General features: G+C 44.2%; 1 protein-coding gene across 1 annotated transcript; it reads left to right on the forward strand.

The window, feature by feature from the left end:
* The first annotated feature begins 2,063 nt into the window (after positions 1 to 2,063).
* On the forward strand, positions 2,064 to 18,794 carry LOC149364219 (uncharacterized). The gene is made up of 12 exons (XM_089568649.1): positions 2,064 to 2,233; positions 3,093 to 3,150; positions 4,800 to 4,936; positions 7,409 to 7,521; positions 10,400 to 10,560; positions 12,290 to 12,388; positions 13,098 to 13,212; positions 14,057 to 14,129; positions 15,720 to 15,765; positions 16,373 to 16,392; positions 17,328 to 17,400; positions 18,687 to 18,794. Exons 1-12 carry the CDS (start codon positions 2,064 to 2,066, stop codon positions 18,792 to 18,794), a joined length of 1,173 nt encoding a protein of 390 aa, XP_089424775.1.
* Positions 18,795 to 24,305: the final 5,511 nt, after the last annotated feature.

The following is a 24,305-nucleotide window of genomic DNA, read 5'->3' on the forward strand; positions in this document are numbered from 1 at the left end:
TCACTGTGGACGGTACAGGGTGAAAAAGGAGGAATGCATATACAGACGAGCGTTGTCTCGTTTCGAGCTACACCCTCCACAATTATCAATTACCAACTAGCCCGGCTTTCTATCCTTATCTGAAGCTTTTTGATATAACCAACTGCGGAGCTGCCTATAAAGCTTATGTATTGAAATTCTATTGGATGCCGTAAAAATACAAATTTCTCTAGGATGCCGTAAACTAAAGCTTGAACAATCGGGTGTTCGACAAGGTTAGAAAATCTTGCGTCCGAAAGCTTCAGTCGATCGGGTTATACTGGCATGCTATCTCAGAACGGCAGCATTACATACACTTCCATCAGAACGTGGACGGCGCTACCGGATCGAACCCGCGAACTCGAGCTCAGCTGTAGAATATCGCAGCGACTAGGCACCCGTCGCCGGTGAGTATACTCTGCACACATTTAGTCACGCAATCAAGACACCTGTGCCATGGGACAGAGGTAAGGTTAGGCAACCAAACGTCCTCAAAAGGTCAAATTCATCGAAAACAATGATTTGCCTTTCGGCCTCACCAAGAGTCATGATTACAAGAGTGGTAGGCTGACTGCATACGGTCAGCGATGATCCTCGGTACGGAGCCTTGAACAGATGCGAGTTTTCCTTGAACTGCAGACAAAAACTTTTCCAATGTTTCTTCTTAGTCGCATGGCCGTGCTCATATAGATGTTTTCTTTTTTCATTTCTTTACCCTAAAGGCCAATGTGGGCATTCCATAGGGGCAAGGGTCTTGACGCAAGAAAAACAATGAAGACAATACAGTAGTAATATAGTCGCACTTAAATGATCCTGCTGGAATACATCTTAACAAAGGGCTTAAAGCGGATAGCAATGACAGGATTATGAATACAATATAACAGCACTTAAACATGCAAGAAAAGACATCATAATCAAAGGTTAAGGCAATAAACTAAGGAAATACAAAGAAAACGAGACAAACCGAAGAAAAGTTCTAATTACACCTTTTTTTTAAAGCAACTGCGAGCAATGAATTACTCATCACTAACAATTAGACTTAAAATATGATCGTTGTTTCATTTACAACAAGGAGCACTCACCTAACATCATCGGTTTCCCGGCGCGTAGGCACAGAAAAGCCTGTTTTCTCGTAAATTGTATTCTAAGCTTTCCTCGGTATATCTAGAAGCCACATAAATAAAACGTCGTATTAATAAAGGTTGACGGGTTTTCGGTGCGCCTTGGTCACATGCTTCAGCTTCAGCTTCAAAACATGTTTTGGTGAAGTGTACTGAAGGAGTTTCGTTCGCGTCATTAAACTTCCAGGACCATTTGTTTTTCGCCGGCTTGACAGATGAGGACAAACTCACCAGCCTGCGCATTGTGCTGGCTTTTCCTTTTTATAGTTGAATAGGTTTTAGGCGCAAAAAATAGACAGACACATAGGTAGGTAACAGGACGAAGCGCCAAAGTACGTCTGTCTGTTTTTTGCGCCTAAAACCTATTCAAATATGAACCAAAACCAACTAGCCCAGCAGCAAGTGCTCTTAGACTAGGTCCTTTTTATAGCCTTCTTTTCTGTCACGATGACGCACGTTGCAGCACTGGGGGAGAACACAAGGGTAAACCTTAATGGTGCTCTTAAAGTGCAATCCATTCATCATGAGGAGGACACTCGCTCGCTGGATTTATTGGAGTTCTGCCTCTACTCATATTGCGGCGTACGTAAACTCAAAAGAATTGCCTTTGTTGCAAACAGTGTATAGCAAAAGAGCACTAATGGTACAACCTGGAGTTTCTTAAAAAACAGTCCGCCGAAATGTCGTCCTCCGTCCTCAGGGAAGTGAAGCACGCGAGTCGTTCTGTTACTACGAAAAAAAGAAAACATTTTTCGATGACTTCAGAAGCGATGACATTAGCCAAGACAAAGGTAAATGACTATGAGATATAACTGAATCAATAACATCTCGTTTGAACAGAGCGCCGACCTGAAAGAAGGGCAGCAGTCTTTCTTCGCTGGGTCAGCTGAGGGGAGCGCAGTGCTAGCCGCTCGTGTTCCAAGTATGAATCGGCTACACCTGTTCGTACGCATCATGTGCCTATCGTCTTTCCTCTACCAGTTCTACACCGTGCTGGCCGTTTACCTAGAGTACAACTTCAGCGTCACAATGGACGAAAGACAGAGGGGCAACCACATTGTTTTTCCCGCAGTCACCGTGTGCGTCGATGGCTGGTGAGTGCGACATGATGGGATCTCCTCGACCCATGACGTTGTTGTCGATTCTACGAAGCGGGCAGCTATATTGCCGTGATTTTTTGAAGCTTATTCTCTCCATGCCAAAATTTCTTTAGACAGTTTGTAGACAGTTTATAGTCTTTTGTCAACAAAATCTATAGACAGTGTATAAACGATGTATAGATTTATGGTCATGCACATTTAGAAGACTTGCGTCTATAGACACTCCATAGACTATCGACACACAAAAAGAATGATCAATAGGAAGGCAATACAGTCTACAAGAAGTCTATGGGTAGTCAATGGAAACGCTATAGACCATTTTTATAAGGGTGGAGACTTGTTCGCCTGAAGGTCTGGTCACGCATATACCATCACACGTTTGAAGCCGTTCTGACAAACTTCTTTCACACTTTCTGGAGGTTATCTACCTCTGTCGCGATGGTCGAGAATGTCATGCATTTCTTATTTCATGTTTCTTTCATATATCCGTGCTCGTTTTAGATGCATAACTTTAATATAGGGGATTGCCGTAGCACGCTTTTCTTCATGCAAAGCAAGGCGTTCCTCGCTGGCCTCGTATAATGGCTGGCCGTTCTGACAAAATGCAAAAAATGCAACAAAAAATGCGAAAGCTACGTAACAAATGGTCCTACCCTGTTTGCATCAAAAGCCTTTTTTTTTCACCTTTGTAAATGCTGTAAAAAAGAAATGCCAATATTCCGTAATGATGCGACGGCTGGCAAAATTATTGTAAAGATTGATCACAGTGCATTTTCATTTGTCTGCGTGCCTGTGACGCCCTTGTAGCAGAAAGTGAACATTTCTCTATTTCATCCCGCTCCTTCTCCTGCAGGCTGAGCATTGAGAAGCTCTGCAACTACAGACACAACAAGTGTCAAAAGCACGACATGGTACGTGAGCCTACAACCTTAAAGCGAGCGCAAAAATAAGGCGCGAGAATGATAGGCGCTATTTGGCGCTATATAGGCGTTCTCCATGCCAACTGCAACTATTCGCGATCAATGCTGTATGAAATCGTTCCATTAGACTATCATTTCGTCTTGCGCACTTTTTATTGCGAAAGCAATACTACTCGCCCTTTCGAGCCTTCGCGTGACCCGGCCGCTGTTACGTTTGACCTTTAGCAGAGTGAATATGGGCGACCAACCCGCTCCTTCAGATAGCTCGGCTGCAGTTACGCCGCGCCGCGCACCTGTGGCGCTACTGCCGCTGTGACGTCATACCAGCTGTACATTATGGGCGACCAACTCTCTCCTTCAGAGAGCCCAGCTGCAGTTACGGTGTGTGTTTGCCGCGCTGCGCACCTGTGGCGCTACTGCCGCTGTGACGTCATACCAGCTGTAGATTATGTTTTCTTTCTCTCAGTCGCAACAACATCAAAAACAAAATATAAAAAAAAATTACCGAAGACGCTTTGAGTCGTCGCGCAGCGGCGGCCGGTAGCCACGCGTGACCTGTAGACGCGGCGCACTGCGTTCCTTCAGTTGGAGGCGTTGCGCTTTTGCTTTCGCAACCTACCAGGCTTAGCCAAAGCTAAGCCCCCGCCATTTTTTTTTTATTGGGGTTTAACGTCCCGAAGTGACTCAGGCTATGAGGGACGCTGTAGTATAGGACTCCGGAAAATTCGACCACCACCTGGGGTTTTTTAACATGCACTGACATCGCACTGTGCACGGGGCTCTAGAATTTAGCCTCCATCGAAATTCGACCGCTGCGGCAGGTCTTAAGCATTAGATTCAAGCATCTCTGGTAAGCTTTCTCACGCCACATGTTGCTTCCACATTTGTGCTAACAAATTGTTAGACATAGTATATCAATGCACAGTACCGTGTTTGTAGAACGGTATATTACAACGCAATGAAGTACAGAATAGCATAATATAGTGCATTGTAGTATTGTTGCGATGCAGAGATTTATTCACTCCAAGCCAACAGTTTGGGTAAACATTTAGATAGAGAGAGAGAGTGGCTTGAAGTGGACGAGGGAAATTTAATGATATCTTCACTGAAACTAACGAGAGGAAGTCAGTAGGCTTGGGCGGGACACATGTTACGGAGAAGGAATAACCGGTGGTCTATTAAGTGAAAAGATTGGTTTATTGGTTTATTGGGGTTTTACGTCCCAAAGCGACTCAGGCTATGATGGACCTCGTAGTGAAGGGCTCCGGAAATTTCGACCACCTGGGGTTCTTTCACGTGCACTGACGCCGCCGCCGCGGCCGGGATCGAACCCGCGTCTTTCGGGTCAGCAGCCGAGCGCCGTAACCACTGAGCCATCGCGGCGGAGATTAAGTGAAAAAAGTGGATCTTAAGGGAAGATAAACCTGGCGGGGATAATTGGGGAAAATGAGACTGGCTGCTGGGATTAGAATGGTGGCAGGTGGCACAGTAGATGGTTATTTAGAGTTTGGTCTTGTAGTGCGCTTTAAATTGCATAGCTGAGGATAACGATGACGATGATCTCTTCGTTGGATGCTGTTTAATGCTTATGCCACACCCTATAAGCGCTGCCTGAACCTGGTTGCCTAAACCTGGTGCAGATCTACGCCCCTGGTGTCTACATAGCCCAGGTCATGCCTGAGCTACGTGTAGCGACGGCCTTTCAAACGGACGAGCTCTTCACTTGCTTCATGACAGCTGGAAGCCCGGAGTGTGCCGTCTTCAACTGCACTGGCACGTGAGTCCAGTCTGTTCTCCCTATCGGACTTTATAACTAACTAACTAACTAACTAACTAACTAACTAACTAACTAACTAACTAACTAACTAACTAACTAACTAACTAACTAACTAACTAACTAACTAACTAACTAACTAACTAACTAACTAACTAACTAACTAACTAACTAACTAACTAACTAACTAACTAACTAACTAACTAACTAACTAACTAACTAGCTAACTAACTAACTAACTAACTAACTAACTTCTCTGTAGAGAGAGGGTGTGATAGATGGTCCTTGGCGATCACAAAATGAACAAGGGAGGGGAAAACCTCAGGTTGCTTGAGCCAACGTTTCGACAAGGGGACTTGTCTTCGTCTTTCCTTCTTTCTTTCCTTCTTTGTAACTAATTTTCTAACTAACTTCTTTCTAACTAGCATTAAACTGCATCAGAGAACCTGCGCGTAACGCGAAGTATGGCATCATGGAGAACCGCACCTAGCTTACATTAAGCTTGCAGTAATCTTCCACGGAGGGGGTGGTGATAAGCGTTTAGCGCAGACCTGCGCCATGCTCCTGTTTTTCCAACATAGCTGCCACTGTGACGTCATACAATCCATGGAGTTGACGACTCCGGACCTTATACCGGGGCTAACAAAGCTATTTTTGGTTCTAAAAAGCCCTGAGGTTGAGGTCGAGTTTTCCCCACACTGTCCGAAGCATCAGAAATCAGGGGTCCTACAACGTACGTATCCGAAAGTTAGCTGATTCACAGATTTGCCTTATTAGTTTCTATAAAGGCTGAACACATGAGTTTTACGCAGGCCTCAATTTTTGTCTCGTGCAGGTCAACGATCACCAAGCAACGCTGCTCTTGAAATTTATTTTCACTGTTGATACCACTCGAGAACAAAGCAGCTCACATGTGCGCCTCAAATCTGGCTCTCACACGAATGGCGTCAACCTATTGTCGTGACGTCACTTTCAACCACAATGCACCTGCTAGTTACCCACGATACCACCTCGCACACTCCTCATGCAACGTCCGGTGGAACCAGGAATGTTTACAGCTTCATTACTTTTACGGAAATATAATACTGCGTTTACAAAAGAATATAAAATATAATGCTGCACTGTCCGGGCGAGACAGCATAGGTGATGGCGAAGACGTCCAAAAACCGCGACAAACAGCGGCATAGAGCGGTTTTGCGGGTATGAATTTGAAAAGGTCGACCACGCTAGAACATTTCGTACTCAATTAAATGTTTAATTGTAATCAGATTTTGAACTGAATTTTTTTCCTGTTTCGCTGTTTAGGTTGCGTAGAGCTCACTTCCGAGCGCAAGTGCATGCATTTCTAATAGAGGTATTTCTAGCAAATTGAAGTTTAGGTAAGCGCGAATTCCGAAGCCGTCGTTTAAAATAGACTTCGGATACTTAGTAGTACTGACGCGGAACTGAATTTTCCGGTCTCGATTGGACCAGGTGGAGAGACGTCGACAGTTTTACGAAGGCAGCTAGCGCTGTGTGCTCGTTTTACGACCGGTTTCAACATTTCGTTTAAATGTTTTGCATAGGAGTAACGCCGAGGACTGGTTTCAGCAATAGCCTTAAATATAATCTAGATAGTAAGGTTAACTCTTCCTTTTCGCCGAAGATCGCTCATTTATTGAACGCGATCGAGGGATTGCATAGGCATCGTTTTTGGGTTCGTTTCAAGAAATTGTTCGTGCGTTTTCAGTATTACATATTACAAACTCTTTTTACGGACAGCCACTCTATAATGAGTGGAAAGAGAATTCAGGCAACCCAAACGGCTTCATTAAACGAATGCAGCATTCATAGAAATAAATTAGCTGTAATGCAACACTCTCCACAGGTACAGACTTCGCCAAAAGTAGCCAGGCTGGATGGTTTGCTTCTCATTCGTATAGTAGAGCCCTCACGGCTACCTTTCTGCTTACCATACAGGTATATAGAGCTTAAGGGCTGGCGTAACAGCTTGAATATACGACTCAAAAGCATACCATGCAGCCTGGTTACTTTTGTCAAAGGCTGCATATTTATCTGCGGACACCCCTCTACTCTGACATGCAATTTTACTTTCGCACAGATAAAAAAAAAAAAAAAAACTTGCCGGCAAAGTGCTCATCGCGATTCACGTGGTAGCAACAAGGCTTTCATTATACCTCCCTGTGTTTGTTTCGTGCATCTTGCTCCCCTGATATCTAAAAGTCACAGACTTGAGCGGCTTCCAAGACGCAAACAGTCGGCTTATTTGGCTATTCCCTTTATTGGCGCTGACTGACCCAAAATCATATTCACGTGCCATGTAAAAGGCGGACTCCACTACTCTCTCTTCTCTTTCATCTCTTTTAATTCTTCTTTTCATCTGCAGGCTAGTCACTCGGGAATTATGCCCCGTTAATATGCCTGCCTTTCTTTCTTCTATCGGTCTGTTTCTCTCTCCTTGCTCGAGTAACCCAGGATAAAGAGCGCCTACTACCGGATCCCGTCGCAGCAGTGCTACACGATCGACGTGAACGCCATCCCCCGAGAGGAGCACCCCTTCAAGAACTGCCCCAAACAGTGGGACTGGGGTGAGTGGACTGCCATAGCAGCTGGCGCCCTTTCACCACGCCAACAGGTACAATTTAAATGTTTTACAACAATGTGTTACAACAATGTGTTACAACAGGTACATTAATTATATTGCGAATAAGGCAGCATCACGTTTGGGTTTTCTACGGCGAAATTTTAGCCATTTACCAAGTAACTTAAAAACACAGCTGTATTTCAGTCATGTACGCTCCATACTTGAATATGGATGTGTTTGCTGGGACCCACACACATCTGAGTGTGTAGGAAAATTAGAGGAAATTCAGAATAGGGCTGTTAGATTTGTTCTTGGTAATTATAATCGGCAAGTTAGTATGACGGAAAGCAAACGAAAACTTAACTGGCAAGAGTTGAAGGACCGTAGAAGGTACATCAGATTGAAACTTTTCCATGAGATTTATTATTCGAAAACTGGCATAAGCCGCGAACTATATATCCAGGCACTTCATTATATATCAAAGCGACTGGACCACTGCTTGAAGGTCAGGGAATTTTCTTGCAAGGGTGACGTCTTGCGTTATTCTTTTTTTGTTAGAACTGTTCGGGACTTGAACAGTTTGCCATCGAGCATTGTATGCATCACGTCTAATGAAGCATTTTTCCATACACTGCAATAATTGTTTTATACCTATAATGAAGTCTGTACCCCCCTGCAGTAATTCCCTGCGGGGCGATGCAGGTAACTAATAAATAAATAAATAAATTTAAGGCGGAGATCTGGGCAAGTTCGTACATGCGTAGAAGCGGTTTTACATAGCGTAACACACGACAAGAACAGACACTGCGAGCGCTGTGTGTGCAATAGGCCTGCCTGATGCTGAAAGACAACAGCCGGGTTTTAAAACTGACTTTCACCAGGAGTTTTGGACATGAAAAAGGATTTTGAAGAACAAAGTGTAGAAAAGGGCCCAACGAACTAGAAATTAAATGTGTTAACGCGGAGATCTGGGAAAGTTCGTAAATACTTAGAAGCGGCTTTATTACATTTAATTTCTAGTTCGTTGGGCCCTTTTCTACAATCTGTTCTTCAAAATCTTTCTTAGTGTGCAAACCTTCTGGTGAGAGCCAGTATTAAAGCCCAGCTGTTGTCATTCAGCATCAGACAGGCCTATTGCCAACACAGCGCTCGTGGTGTCAGTTCTTCCTTGTCTCTTGTGCGTTGCGCTCTGTAAAGCGGCTTCTGGGTATATTCTATTGCCGAGCAGATTTCAAAATAGGCAAATATTCACTTATATGGTTGCTTCCAGGAGTGAACTTCTTACGATATGATCAGAGCTCCGGTTTTCGTGAGTTGAAGGGGGTTGTTGTGACAGGCATTACTATAGCCTTGTGTAGCACCGCTGTCAATTCTTCCACCGTAGCGACGCTCAGATAATGGAATGAAGTTGATTTTAAGACGACAGGAAAAAGAAAAGACCAAGACAAGACAAACAAGTGCCCGTGTGTTCTAGAATTCGGCGAGGTAAAGCGGACGAATGGGTGAAACCCGCAATTGAGACTTCCTGTCTTTTTTTTTTTTTTGCTAGCACTTAAAACAGTGACGTAATCACCGAATTAGGCCACGTCGACGTTTAGCTTTCTCTGCAATGCTCAACGACGGGCAGAGGCCGCAATAATGGCTTACGTACGGCGTCGCTGCGTTTCCAGCGAAGAAACGGCTGCTTCAAGGAAGAAAGCCAACTGCATCGAAAAGTAGGCCCAGCGAAGAATTGTTTCATGGCATCCGACGTCGAAGGGCAGCATGTGGGCAAAGGCAGCGGACATCTAAAATTTTGGCAATAATGACGTCATCACGAGTTTCCCCGCCCTTCTCTGACGCTCTCAGGAGAAGCCTAAACATTGTCGCGGTTTAAGTCGGCGAATACGTCCCCATTTTAAATTCTAGCGCCGAACTACTTTGTATGCTTTACCTAGGAGTTTCATACATTTCAAATTTTGAATCACCTCAAATTCTCTAAACACCATTTCGGCTTCCCTTTAACTTTTCGTCTGCAAATTTTCATCTTAGCAGCGTCAGCTGGCTTGAAAAGCTCCCCTACATTTACTGTACATCGATGGGGTGATTCGCTATAAAATTAGCCCCGCTCCATTTTAGATGGTTGCCTTTCTCGTCTTGCATGCAATCGTTTATGCTTTCTGTAATCCTAACTAAGCGCTTCATACGATTCCTTAGGTTCCTCGGACTGTCCCTATTCTTTTCCCTCATGTGCGTCATCCAACGAGTGGTTTGAGTTTTAATTTTCGCGTCTACGAGCTGGTGGCCATGAGGCTTGCGTTGTCAGAACATGTCCGTTTCATTTTACTCGTTGGAAAGCATTATTAAGGGAGTTCTGAAGATGGTTCCTGTCAATTAGTGCGTTTTTCAGTGAGTGGAGATGTTTCAAATAGTGGTCGTCGTCAGTACATATTATTTTAATGCACGGTGTCTGTCCTACAGATACGTCTTGCTTGCAGTGTCTTGTATGATGGGTAGTGAAATCTAAGTATTGCTGTCGGTCTGTAGGCTTCCTGTAGAGGTTCCGAAATATCAACTGCATTGTTGTCACCGTCCTGCCGTGTCAGCGACATATCTTGTGGCTCTATCGAAACTGAAAGGCGGTTGTTTAGCTGTCTCCGAAATGTGTTCATTTCCAGCGGAAGATTATCAAAATATGTTTGTGTTGTTGTTTACCGGGGAGCTTACCTTCCTTCCTCGCCACTAATTTTACGAGTGCCTGTCTTTCGTCTGATTTTAGTGATCTGACATTTGGGCTAGATAAGACGAAACGCAAACTTAGTCTTACTGAACGCGAATGATGTTATGCCGCATTTTCTGCTGTACAAGAGAAGCAGCTACACGTTCACTAATCGGCAATGCAGAACTGGAGCTGCGCTACAAGTTTTCCAAGCGTGACACGATGCTGCTGCTCCCTCGCTGGGTCTACCCGCTGTTCGTGCATCAAACCGGACTCACCCCTCCCGACCAGCTGTCCGCTGTGCAGCTGCTTCCCGGAAAAACGATCCAAGTCACCGTCCAGCAGGCGAGTGTTACACTTGGGAAAACCAGTGCGCGGTGACTGGGTGGCTCTGGCATTCGAGGTCAAGGTCTCGAGATCAGATTTAAGCAGTGACGGCTGCCATTTCTATATACAGAGGCGAACCGCAAGAATTCCTGTGTGCTACTATGCGATATCATCATCATCATCATCATCATTTATTAACCCTTAAGGGTCCCGTTAGGGACATTACATAAGGGGGGGAGGTGGTACAGGGGTGTTCAACAGTCATACATGAATATATAAATATAGAAGGAATATGGAAATACAGAAAAATATAGAAAATATAAAATATAGAATAGAAAAAAAAAGTAGAACAAGACGAAAAAAAAAAGACAGAAGTAAATTCAAATAATCACGTCATGACAGAGTGTAGCAGAAATATAAACAGGAACAAATTACAACTTTGGAAGTAGAACAGGCTGGTCAGTTTGCAGGGCTTGGAAGCTGGCATAGGGTGCAGGAAAAGATTATTTGTCGTTGAGATGGTCGATTAGGAGCTGTCTGAATCTGGAAGGGTTAGTCTCAATGACAATGTGTTCGGGGAGGTTATTCCAGCTTTCTATCGCACTGGGAAGGAAAGATTTATTGAAATAATTGGTGGAGCCGTGCAAACGCTGTATGCTTAAGGAGTTAAATAAACGACGAGATGATCGTAGCGGAGCTCGTAGAAGGTTTTCTCGAAGTGCTGGAAAGTTAAAGTACAGTTTATGAAAAAGACAAAGAATTGAAGTTTTCCTGCGAAAGGCTAATGACTTGATGCCGAGAGATGATTTCAACGCTGTGATGCTGAGCTGAGATTTATACTGTGAGGTGATGAAGCGTGCTGCCCGATTCTGGATGGCTTCGAGTGAATCTATTAAGTAGGCTTGGTGAGGATTCCATATTGTTGAGGCGTATTCTAGTTTAGTTCGGATGTACGTTTCATATGCTAGTTGTCTGGTGGCTGCGGTGGACATGGAAAGTGATCGCCTGATGAATCCGAGTGATCTAGAGGCACTGGCACATAGTTTCGTGATGTGATTAGCCCAGTACACTTTCAGTACACTTTAATGAACCCAGGGTGGTCGAAATTAATCCGGAGTAACTTCGGCGGCCCTCATAGCCCTTTGTGCAAGTTTAGGACGCTGAGCCTCACATTGCACCACATTCCTAGGAAATGAAGAATGACAATAATAGGTAGCTGTGCTTGCCTCGATTCACGTAATGCTACGTTCCAAGTTAGCTTCAGTCAACATTTGGCCAGAATCATCATCATCGTCAGCCTGGGTACGCCCACTGCGGGGCAAAGGCCTCTCCCATGTCTTTCCAATTAACTCTGTCCTTTGCCAGCTGCGGCCAGCGTACCCCTCAAACTTCTTAATCTAATCCTCAAATTTCTTAATCTCGTTTCGCCACTTTAAATAGAGTCGATCGTAAATATGTAGCGTTTTTTTTTTCATACAGTGACAGAACTGCGTCTCATTCAACATGCATCTACATAGATATACACAACGTTTATATCGCACCTTATGATTCTGCAAATACCTGAAAGGTCCTCTCAGGAATGTGCACCAGAACGTTCAGAACGAGGCATAATGAACCCTAAAGCTGGGAGCATTTATTGGTTCACGTCCGTACTGATTTTGGAATGCTTCCTCTTACTTGTATACTGTTCTTTTCCGTTGCCCATGATTAGCAAGCGGTGGTTCCTAAGTGGTACTTTCTGCCGCAGCTTCGCACCGTTCGACTGCCTGCTCCTTACAAGAGCAAGTGCACTGACTACAAGCTGCTGGGCTCCTTCAAGGAGTTTAAAGGGCGGCTGAACTACGACGTAAGTGTGGTCAGCAGATCGGTGTCGGAAACCCCTCCCCGACGTGTACATAAGCACATCCGGAATATAAACATAAAAGGAAAGCTAGCGCTGGACAAAACATTTGTCTCTCTTTCAAAATACGCGCATGTCACTCATTCACCACTAACACATGTACAACGTCCCTCCTTTTATCCCATAGGCTACATAATAACTACAGCTACGCCCGCATATACGGCAGTACACATGTTTTTAACTATCGGTCACTCCCACGCCCCACCCGCATATGAAACGATCTTCCGTACTGCATTGCCCTTCTGCGCAATCACGACACATTTCGCAAATGTCGACTCAAACAGTTCGCTGAAAACGCTAAACACGTCATTTCTAGGCTCATGATTAATTTAAACTTTGTTTTCAGCCACTTGAGACTATTGCCTCGTTGGTTCTGTTTATGCTCAATTGTCCTCACGTATACCTGAAATGTCTTTTTTTTTTTGCATTTAAGTGATACTTTGTGCATTTCCCCTCATTTGTTCTATGACGCATAGTTGTTGTCTTATACTTCATATCATTCTTTGTGAAATACAATGCCTTATAATCTGAGCTCACCAGTTTTTGGTCTCTTTTGGTGTACTTGCCGTTATGCCTTGGATTTCTAACCGACTTGAGAGAAACTTGCGAGAAAGCATAGATATCTATTTTTTTTTTCACTGCCTCCTGCTGCCAGCTGTGCGTGCAAAAGTGCAGCATGGAGCTGGAGGTGATCCATTGTGGCTGCGTCCAGGCTGCTTACGAGTTCACGGCCAGCTATCCCTCCCCAACGTGCGACTTCAACGAATCAGGTGAGCATCCCGAAGCTCAAAGGCCCAACGTCCAACCCTCTGCACTAGCTATATTAAAACCTTTCTCACTTTGCCACCTTGTTTTTATTTTTAACTACGAAAAGCTTCCATACACTTGTTATCCTCAAACGAAGACAAGCACTTTTGTCGGCACGTTGGCTCAGCACACTGAGGCGCCGCCCTCAACCCTTTTTCACTTTCTTTAGGCCTGACAATAATTAAATTGTTTCATTATACCTTGAAAGAACCGTTACAGTTACTTACAGCTGGTGTAAACGATGATGTTCTAAAAAGGAATAAATTAACAACGTCATTTTTCGTGGCTTCTCGATGAAATCCCATGATACGGCAATAAAAGATGTAAGCCAATTTACGCGGAAAATGCAGATTCATTACGCGAAACATGTGTAGCCTTGCCTTGTCTAACAAGCAAGTGATCTCGGCCTCATTTTACTGGAGGTAAAGCAAATAAAGGGGCCGCAGGATTTCGCTTTGTACCGTTTAGTTTGGCAGTTACGCAGCAACCGAAGATATAATCCACGGAGGAAGAGGAGGAGGAGGATAACTGTTCCCCCGCCCATCCAGGCATTTAGAGCTTCTGCGGGGTTGCTTTAAGTTTCTGACTACACTGCTTAAAAGCAAAGGCTGTGGCATGAACAATTTTCTTCAATTTTGCACATGAGCTGAATGTTTAACCAATGTTTTCGGATCGTGTATAAGTTCTTTCTTTCCTCCTCCCCTCTCGTAGACGTAGGCTAAAGCTACGTGGCTCAATATGCTTGTGTAAATTACTTGCGTGCTAGTATATTACAAGCATTGAACTCTTTCTGTTTGTTCTTTGCAGAAAATTGCAAAGCCGCTCTCGCCGCTAATAACACCTACGATAAATGCGAGCGCATTTGTGGTCTGCCTTGCGAGTGAGTGCACAGGTTCATTTCAGTTTTAATTGTCACGTATTTTACGCTGCTGTCGCGTTTAGCACCTTGCTGCGAGCTCCTAAACCTTGCTTCTGAACTTTGAAACAGCGTTGGCTCCACTGAAGTTCGTATTAAGTGCCTCATGTACTGGAATCAAATGCTCTACGATACCTCTCCCGATTTGAAATATCGATTTGTGCCAGTTCGGGTTTACTGAGCACTGGAGTGAAATCTGCGCAAAAGCGACGAGGCAGACATAAGGGAAGGTGACACAACATTGTGCCTGTAGATTTAAGTTCATCGTTTAGTTCATAGTTTAGTAATTTTGCCCTGTGCCGCTGCGCTGGAAAACTATGAACTTAAATCTACAATACCAAAAAACCCAACAACTAAATCTACTGAAGATTGTGCCTGTGTTGTGTCCCATTCCCTTATGTCTGTGCAGTCGCTTCTGAGCGTTTTCCCCTAGAAACCTTATCTGGAAGGATATGAGATTCATGTGACGAACAGTGAGAACGAATACAAAAATGGTAAGCTTCTTCGACATCCCTACGGAATGCTTTTTCACGATATAAATTAAAGGCACAAAGGAGGGAATTACAGGACTGAAGACCCGTAATTTTAGTTGTGTGTTTTCTTTGATGTGATCCGTAGCCATTAGCGCAAATGGATCACCGCGTGGTATTCGCCTCGAACCGCTGAGTAATTTATAACAGGATTCCTTTTTCATGCTGTTCCGGTTTCGAGTTCATCAATTAAACCATGGCTCTGCGTGTAGTTACGTTTAGATCACCTGAGGCACGAAAAGAACTGCAGTATAATGGCTGATACGCAGTTTTAATTCACGACAACACTTTAGTCAGCGTGCTTCAAGAGCTCTGATGACAGCAAACGAGGTATCAGTAGTTACATTGCCGTTTTTCTTTCGTGTCTCACACGAAACCTAAACAGACTTAAAGACCAACAACTACATGTCACAACACAGCGCTGTGTTCGTCCTTCTTCTCTTGCTTTTTTTCTTTGGCCGTGTGCCGTTGCGCTGAAAAACTATGAGTTTAAGTCACAACCATCGTTCGGTTAAATCGAAACCAGCATAGCGTCAAGAAGAAATTAAATTATAAGTTATTTAACTGTATTAGCTGAAGATGTCGGAGTGATCTATGTAAATTATTGTCTAACATTATTGAAATAAGAAAACACGCAAGCAAAAAGTTGGTGTCTATAGTCTTCTAAGTACTCTTCCAAAGCCGTTGCAGGCGTTGCAGGTATATTGCTCACGCCGGCAGGAGTCTGTCGCTGCTGCAGGTAGAAGAACCATCGCGATGTTCGGCTTTTTCGTTGGCAATCCCAATGGCGTTCGTTTTAAAGTAAATAATGTCATGGCCGATAGGGGACAGTGCCATCTATACCACTTTGCGGAGCCAAAGCACTTTCAGAAAAGGCGGTTTCATATCGATGAGTTACGTGCTGCTTGTAGTTGCCGAAATGCCACCGCTCGACGTACTTTGTGTACTTTGTTTTTATTGAAACATGTTTTGGCATAGAGGGAGATAATTCCGACTTCCTTGAAATTTCTGTCCTGATTTTCAGGGAGATTCATTACGACGTCCGCATATCCGGGATATCGGATGAACAGGTTCGTGTTGCTGGCGCTATAAATTCAGTATGATACAAACATTTCACCACAAAAACGTTAAAGTGTGCAAACAGCAACGTCCTGCCTGATTTTCATATAGCGCTACAAATGAGATAAAAAAAAGAAAAGCGGGCGAAGAAATGTACAATGGGCGAAACTAACTTAAACGTGTGGTATTATATCTGTACAATGGTGTACCGTAGAATAATAAGTGCACTTGAAGCTTTTACTTAGTGTCTAACCATCTTCTTTGCCCTTTGTGTAAGTGGATTCTGTTCTACCATTCATTCTTCTATGTATCGTAATAACAAATTAGGAAAGAAAACTTGAAACAAAGAAATAAATATTAAACAAAGAAGTGGATGACAGAAACAAGAAATTAAACAAATCGTTTGATGCCTAGATGCACTTGAGGGGCATCAAATATAATTCGCCTGCTATTAATGTCAAAGCAATATTACGATACTAATAGACAACGAATGTATGAGAACATATGTGAATTTTGCGCTTTATTTTACCACCTAATCAAGTCCGATGATAAAATATTAGTGATTTTCTGCTTTTCAGCTCCATGGAAAATAACTTCCGCGTACACTTTCTTTTTCAGGGTCCCCCGTTGGAAACAAAGTAGGTTGGGCAGAGTTCAAGTAAAATGTTTCCTTTCATAGGCTCTCTTTTGTTTTGCTTTTTTTTTAGTTACTGGTTTCTTTTTGTGTGGGTAGCTCTCGGTTTGCTGTTTAGGTGCCTGTTTACAGGAGCAGGCGACTCGGCAGGAGAGGGTATTGAAAGAAACACTTATGAAGCACACCGACAAGCCTTTTTCATTCAAATAATCATCCGCCTTTTATGGACTGAGGCGATGAACACCGCTTAACAGAAGGAAAAAGTACAGAAAGGGTCGTGACGTAGGCTGGTTGGCTCATACAGTTCAGAGTGCGAGACTGCATTTTAGATCAGCTCTGTTTTAGTTGACATCATTCGGTAATCCTCTTGTTCTTTTTGTTTCGTAATTCAAGAAACCTCGTTACATAAACCCGTCGACTGAAATTCAAGGTCTGCCCAATCCTGCTTGTCCTCTTATACATGCACTTTCTTAAGGCAGTCGAGCGATTCAACTTAATTATTACAGTCGTTTCAAACTCATCTCACCAAAACCCAGCTCGATGCAATTAGCTAGCGGAAAAACGAGCCCGAAAGGCCCCAGCACGACAGACTTGACTCACTTTTCCAACGCTTGTAAAAGCCACAGAAATACCAAAGCCGATCCTTAGTCTAAGCTGGAGCAAAATGTGCGTGTGCGTGCGTGCGTGTGCGTGCGTGTGTGGGAGGGGGGGGGGGGGGGGAGGGCTTGCGCAGCTGCGCTTCGATAAAAACGCTGTTAAACAAAAAGAAAAATAGAGAGATAAAGAGGAAGAAAGAAGGTAGGGATGTTAACCAGAAGAATGTTGTGCTTGACTACCCTGCACACTGTCATAAAGCCCCACTGAGATTACAGGCTTCACTACTTTCGTTTACTGTCTCCCTTTCCGCTACCTCTCCTTTATGGGCCTGTGGTATCGCAGAGAAAAGTTCACCCTGAAGCTGCGCTACCGGTCGGACATCGAGGAGCTCGTGCTGTACCAGCCGACGCTAACAGTTGAGTATATAAAGCTCCGCTTCCTGAGGGCATATACTATATGCACGTAAAATCCAAAGGCAACACGGCGAAATGACGCAGCGCCTGACGAAATAAAACTAGCGTGACAAACTCGTACTTGTCGGGTCAGCCTTCGATGCAACTTCCCTTTATTTTCTTTTTTGTACTTCCGTAATTTCCTCAAAATACCGTTGGCAGCGTATCTTTCCTCAAGCTGCTCAACGCTTTTCAGTTCTTCACGCTATTTGTATGTTTGGTTAGCTTTCTCTATTGTTTAGCAAACAATTTCTCTATATTCACGTTTCATCTTTATGAGGAAAAGTGCGCCCTTTAGAAACTTTTAAGAAAGAATACATATCTCCTCCTCTTATCGTACAGGGTGCGCCTTCCGTAGTTTTCGGCCCGTTTACCTCTAAGTCATGTCGTTTGCTTGGTTCGTGAATACTTCATTTCTGTATCGTACTGATGCGCGACTGACGCACTTAAGGCGAAGTGGGCACATGTGCTTCATACGTGGGGTTTTGAATAAATCAATGGATATTATTCGTTAATAAAGTATTTATTTACATATTGATTGGATTTTTTATAAATGTTGGCAAATACCGCTCCAGGCCTGTCTGTGTCATTCAATTATTAGAAAGGTGAAAAAGCAATGAGTGTCGAAGGAACTCCGCTATAGCGGCGCCACACACATACGCACATAATTAGGCAGGGGAGGGATGGCAAGAAGAGACAGCCTCTCGCCTTGTTTAGACGAGAAATTTTGTTGTAAAAAACCGCATTTCCCCACATTTTTTTCAGTGAAGAAAGCTTGAGAAATGCATGGCGTGAATAGGGAGACCACCCTCATTCTCCCTCCGCCCGCTTCCCTTTCCAGGAATAACCTGAAATCCACCCCTGTATGCATCGTCAGTTATAAGCGATCAACAATCGTATACGAAATCGTATACGCACATACGAAAGCGCGCATCGCAATGAGACTACGACATCACAGAGAACCGTACTGCTATCCTTGAAAAAAAAATGGTAGTGACAAGGGTACAGTGAAAAAAAATGTAAAAAAATCTGCAGCGAGACCGTTAGGTATCGATCTTGTAAGCTCTGTGGGTTAGTACACGCTCGAAATAACCAGGAGGCATTGTTAATCCAGCATATTTTTTTTCTTCTTTCTGAAAGCTTCTGAAAGCTTCAAAGCTTTCAGCGGAATAAACAATACAAACTTTTTCTATTCTTTAGCGTCGAGCTGGTGGGTGACATTGCGTTTCCTTCCATCCACTCTGCGCAGTCGGTCGAGCTGCTGGCGTACGCCGGCGCCTACCTGGGTATCTGGCTGGGCGCGTCGGCACTCGCATTCCTCTTGGACTTGTACGGCAAAGTCGGGGTGCACAAGTGAGTGAGAAATTCCACCGTTTGCGACTCCTCTTGGACAACGCGGCATAGATTAGAACGCGTATTCCAATCGGCCATCCGGAGCAGCTCTTTGAATCCGCGATGGCGCGAGACGTGTACGGAGTCCAGGGACCATACCCCCGCGGTCCAATTAGAACTCAGGATTCACCCTAATCGCCCATTGGGATACGCTCTTTGGTTTCACGGAGCAAGAAATCTTGCTCCGCATTGTTGACTGGAATACGCCATAAGTGTTAAATGTTGTGCTTTTACCGTTAACAATTTCCTGATGTATGTCCGTTCTCCAACGTCCGGCGTAGCCTCGACAGACGCGAGGTGATGGGCCTTGCGAAAGAAGAATGAAGGCGCGGGGGTGAAAATAATTATGAAGAAGAGGAAAGTGCGCCCCCGGAAGGGGAAAGGAAGCTTGCGACAGGGCGGGAGCGATGGTGTGCAGAGAGGGTAATTAATGTTTTCCTCTAGAAAAGGAAGACAGCGGTAGTTAGCGGGACAGCTTTAGAACCACTTTCTTTTGAGCCCTAGTTAGAATTTGCCTTTTTGTGGAAGCTCACGAAGGCCCTTTAGGCTGTAAGCATCGATACATTTTAGTGACACTAAATTAACTGCCGGATATTATATTTCTTTCTAATTGCATTCTTTTGACTCTTCTGGGGAAAAAAATTTGGCAGTTCTCAGTGTCACGAATGAGCTATTTTTGGATAAATAGCGAGAGAACTGAAAAGTTTCCTACTCGTTTGTACCGCAGAATTGTTTAACAGAACAATCTATGTTTTTGTGTTACAGAAAGAAAATCGAAAAAACATTCAGTGATATCTGGACAAAGGGCAGCCGAAGCATGGGGTAAGTGCGATGAACCTTTGAATTTAAAGCTATAATTGCGCATAACTTTACTACTAACCATGCGCTGGGCGCCAACGGTAATAACGGCCGGAAATAAAATCAATAAAATTAAAGAAACGTTGTGAGCATGCGAACATTTCAGTGATTTACCGAGGCGTCTCGTGCAGGTAGAAATATTTTATTGCGCTTCATGCAACAAGGAACAGAATTATTTGTTATAGTTCTTCAACTTGAAAACATACGGAAATAACTGCATCTTTCTCACCGCCTTTCTAATGATCGCTAATAAAAAGAGGCATTATTAAGGACGGAGAACTGGGCGAGTTGGTGGGGATTCGTGTATTTCCTTCCGCTGTGTCCTCGTTTCTTCGCGCAGTTTAAACCATGAAGGCATTATTACTCGAAAACAGCAGAATTAGTGGCTATCGCTCTGAAAAAACAAGTAACGAAGAGACTGTGTATCAGAAATATGATTTTCATCGTCCTAGTTGCCTTTTGAAAACAAACCCCCTAATAAGGGCATTTATTTGACCATAGCAGTGTTATGAACTAGGTGTTACAACTTTCTACTTTAAGCGTTCCTTGCCTTTCAGGCGGATGAAAAAGGCGTGATTTTTAATAACTTCTGCTTTTTTATTAACGTTTCATTTTAAGTGGCGCGATTAAGCTGATAAAACGGAATCACACGCTCAAAGCAATGAAGCTCAAAATTATCTGACAGTTCCTGACAGTTTTTCGGAAGCCTCTTACCGTGACGCTGCTAATGCGAAGGTTCGCAGGCAGCGTATTGGTCGTCATCGTCCTCATTACCAGGAATTTGGAACAAACCCTCCTAGTTTCCTTGGTTGTCGCTACGTGGTGCATGGCTTTGAACGTTCGCGAATAGTGCGTTGACATCATCCGTGATGCAAGAAGGAAAGGGAATGACCGAGTGGCTGCAGAACAGAACGTGATAGGCCGATAGGCTTAAGCGGGATTGGCTGGACGCTGTCTTGAATACCTGGTAATGAGTACTAGCAGTCAAAAAGAATCTGTTTAACCTAGTGCGACCGCGGGCTGCAACTTTCTCTGCGTAAGCTTTATCGCATGCCAGCTAGCGCTTATTTCCTGCATTTCAAGCTGTGTAATCGTCATTCAAGCTTTTTTTTTCCTATATCCTTAAACAAACGGAATACTGTTAAACGTAGGTGAAAGCGTTTTTGATTTCATGCTTGTTGTAGATTCACTTGTTAAAAAACTTCCTTCACTTTTTTTTACGGCAGGTTGAAGAAGAAAGAGCGATGGACGGACCGAGTGATTGTCATCCGCTAGACGCACCACAGCTTACATTGCTCCAAAGCAGGACGTCTGCATAGTGGTAGCTTAAGACGCAGGACAAGCACAGCACAACTAACACTTAGCGGATTCCAGTGAAACAAGCTCATAAACACAACGCATGCCTACTTGAGATGAACGAAATTATTCTTGTGTCTTGGCTTTCTTCAAGCTTTCTTCAAGCTTTTTTTTTTTCATAGCCGCATTACTCGGTTCAAAGGTCCGCCCTAAGTGCGACAGTTGCAGCCTTTCTTTTCTTTGCAACTACCTTAATTCTCTTCCTCACGCCTGCAACCTGCGACTGCACTAACATGCTCTCTTTTACCATTCTTGCTAGGCTGAGGTTGAGGTTGATGAAGTTGACGAGCTTGCTGGCCACAGGCAGAACTATATATAGCCTTGCGATTGCTGTCGGTAATTGTTCCGCTGCAGATAATCTTAATATAAAAAATAAATATCATCTTATATGCTGGTTGCTGTGCCACAGTTTCAACGTTTTGTCAGAGCGAGTCAAATTCAGAACATTGGAGAGAAACAGGCATAGAGATTATTGTGGCATCGCCCGATGTTTTTATGTCATTGGCTTGCGGAGTATCTCAGCGGATGAATCGCAGCGCGTGGATATGCCGCGCAAATAAGCGAAGCAGACTGGTAGTTTGAGGATTGATATGAAAAATAACTGAATAATCAGTTCTCTAAAAAGGCACAAGTTTACGATAAATGCAGTGAGGTATATTATAGTTTAGGGAATATGTGCATCTAGACAACGTAGCGGTAGTAGATCCAAGCAATGAGAAAAAAATAAGAACAAATTTATGGTAGGTTTGAGTGTTCATGGCAGAACCATTGAAGATGCGAAAAACAGCTTACCAATTTCCTCCAAAATATACAACCGATGTATCCTGCAATTACTGTCCGTGCGACTGAAACTGTAGGAGGTTAGTGGAGGTTAGGTTCAGACTAAGTTGTGTGGGTGGTGCTAATTCGGACTATTGGGCCCGCGCCGTCCACTTTTATCCGTGTCTATCGATCGCGCAAGTGCGCCTTAATGAATAAGACAAATAGCTCGCCAGCAAGGCATGAAAAAAAAAAGAGGTAATGTGAACAAGCAGAAACGGAGCCGCGCCGATTAGAAAACAAACGCGGGTTAATATCCTTGAGGAAACTAAGTAAATAGACTTAATTGGGCAGGCAATGTAATGCAGAAAAGAGGAAACCGATGGACGGTCAAGTGACACAAACAGCTAGAGAAGGTATACTGGGCGGCATCCTAAGAGTGGCATTCGACAATTGGTTGGTTTATTGGATTTAACGTCCCAAAGTAACTCAGGCTATGAGAGACGCCGCAGTGAAGGGCTCCGGATATTTCGACCACCTGGGGTTCTTTAACGTGCACTGACATCGCACAGTACACGGGCCTCTAGAATTTCGCCTCCATCGAAATTCGATGGCAGCGGCCGGGATCGAACCCGCGTCTTTCGGGTCAGCAGCCGAGCACCATAACCACTGAGCCACCACGGCGGCTTATTCGAAAAATAATTAGATTGAAAAGTTTTCTATGATGGGATGACCACATCTGACGCTAAACACGCAGATCATAGGGAAAGCCTTGGCCTTGATATAGGCTTAACCTGGCTCCTGCTGCTGTTGTTTCTCATGAGTTCAATAAAATTAAATGAAGGAAGCTTTCATAGCTTCTTTAATTTTTTTTTCTTAGAGTGGCGGACATGCTCGCTCTCTGAGAAACTCATTCACCACTAAATATAACTCGCTGAAGAACCTGCATACATTGTTTTCAAAAATCGTTCAACCCCAGAGTCGTCATTCCGCCTTGTCCGGAGCACCCTGCTTCGCAGAAGCGAAGTTTAGATCAATGAAACAAGCGAGTTTCGTTGCCTGCAGAACAAATGGCCTGCCCTTTGAGCGAAGCACTAATTTAGAAGCTCCACCCGCAGTGGTTCTCAGCCAGAACGGCATGCGTTCAAGTGCGAGCAAAAGAGGCCCACTACGGGCGATCGATGCCAGTGCAAGTTTGAATTAAAATTCTAGCAAACCACTTATCGAATCAGAATACAAGCACTACATGGCTTTATTATTTTTTTTTTCTTGGCCCAAAGCCCAGGAAGAAAAGTCACTAAGGAAACCTCGCCAACTGGCCCTGAAGAAGACGGGGCCGATGAATAAAGTGATTTCTCCCTATCTCCTGAACGTGCCTCGTGTGTTTCATATCCCACATGTTGGCTAAGTCCATGGCGGTCATGAGGGCCGGGGACGGGCGCGGACTGACATTAAATAATGACGCTGCTTGACTTGTTTGCTCGGTGCTCACTGTGTGTCTTGTCGGCGTACCTTGCTCTTGTCGCAGCTGACCGAGTTAATGTCGCCGTGCACAGTTTCTGCGCTTTCAGAGTGTCCTAAAAACTGCTATTCTCCTGTGCTTGTAATTTGTATTCGGGAAAGGCAGCCAGGTACTAGGGGTAACGAATAAAGGGAAAGTGATGTTCATTGCTAAAGTGCGTCAACATGGCTTGTGTATGACCAGATGGAGAGAGAAGCAGGCTAGGCCTTTAGGCTCTTTATATACAGTTTGGTAGGTGGTGAAGTGAGTGGCCATGGTTGCCTGACGATGACTTGAAGATAGGCTAGGCGCAGTCGAACATGACAGTTATAGCCATGGAAAGAAACTTTTCGCCAACATGGACGGCGAGGAAGACTTAACCACGCGAAAAGTTTTGCTACATAAGAACTGTTCAAGCCAGTTCTAGCCTTCTTTATCGACGCGACTTTACGAAGAGCAAGGAAAACGGCATTAAAAAGTTTACCGTGGGCCCCACCACACTATAAGGGATACCGCCTTGAATTTTCGCACTGCAAGAGTGTCTCGGAGGAACGTGGCGTGGTATACCCCGGAAATGTCGGCAGGCCTTGTTTGCAAGAGGTTTCGATGAAACCTCTGAAATGGCAAGTGAAAATATGAAGAGGACACTACGCTCTCCAGGAAGAATAAAATGGTAAGTTGAAGTTATTCAGGTGGACTTGAAAAACAAAGGAGAGGAACAAAGCTCTAGGAGGAATAAAAAACCCTTTTAAATACGTATGCTTCTATGACAGCTTCGGCGAGAGAGGAAGAGCTGACGATTCAAGCATTACTTAGCCGCGCTAAGCGACTGGAGAAGGAGGTGGAGAAGGTAGAGAAAGCCTGCGGTGGCATTTGAGCGGAATGTGCCATTCCTTCATTGGCAACAGCAACAACAACAAGGGAAAACTGCGCACTCGTACAGCTCGAAGACACCTATAGCGCTGCGGGAACGGGGACGTAGCGTGAAGAGTAAAGGCATAT

Source organism: Amblyomma mixtum, chromosome 2, assembly GCF_055824585.1.
Source record: "Amblyomma mixtum isolate Tamu chromosome 2, ASM5582458v1, whole genome shotgun sequence".
In the NCBI taxonomy this organism is placed as follows: domain Eukaryota; kingdom Metazoa; phylum Arthropoda; class Arachnida; order Ixodida; family Ixodidae; genus Amblyomma; species Amblyomma mixtum.

Coding starts and splice junctions, on each gene's coding strand:
- LOC149364219 (XM_089568649.1), top strand. CDS start 2,064: ATGAATCGGCTACACCTGTTCGTACGCATCATGTGCCTATCGTCTTTC. Junction 4,937..7,408: donor GTCTTCAACTGCACTGGCAC/GTGAGTCCAGTC, acceptor CGAGTAACCCAG/GATAAAGAGCGCCTACTACC. Junction 16,393..17,327: donor GGTCCCCCGTTGGAAACAAA/GTAGGTTGGGCA, acceptor GTGGTATCGCAG/AGAAAAGTTCACCCTGAAGC.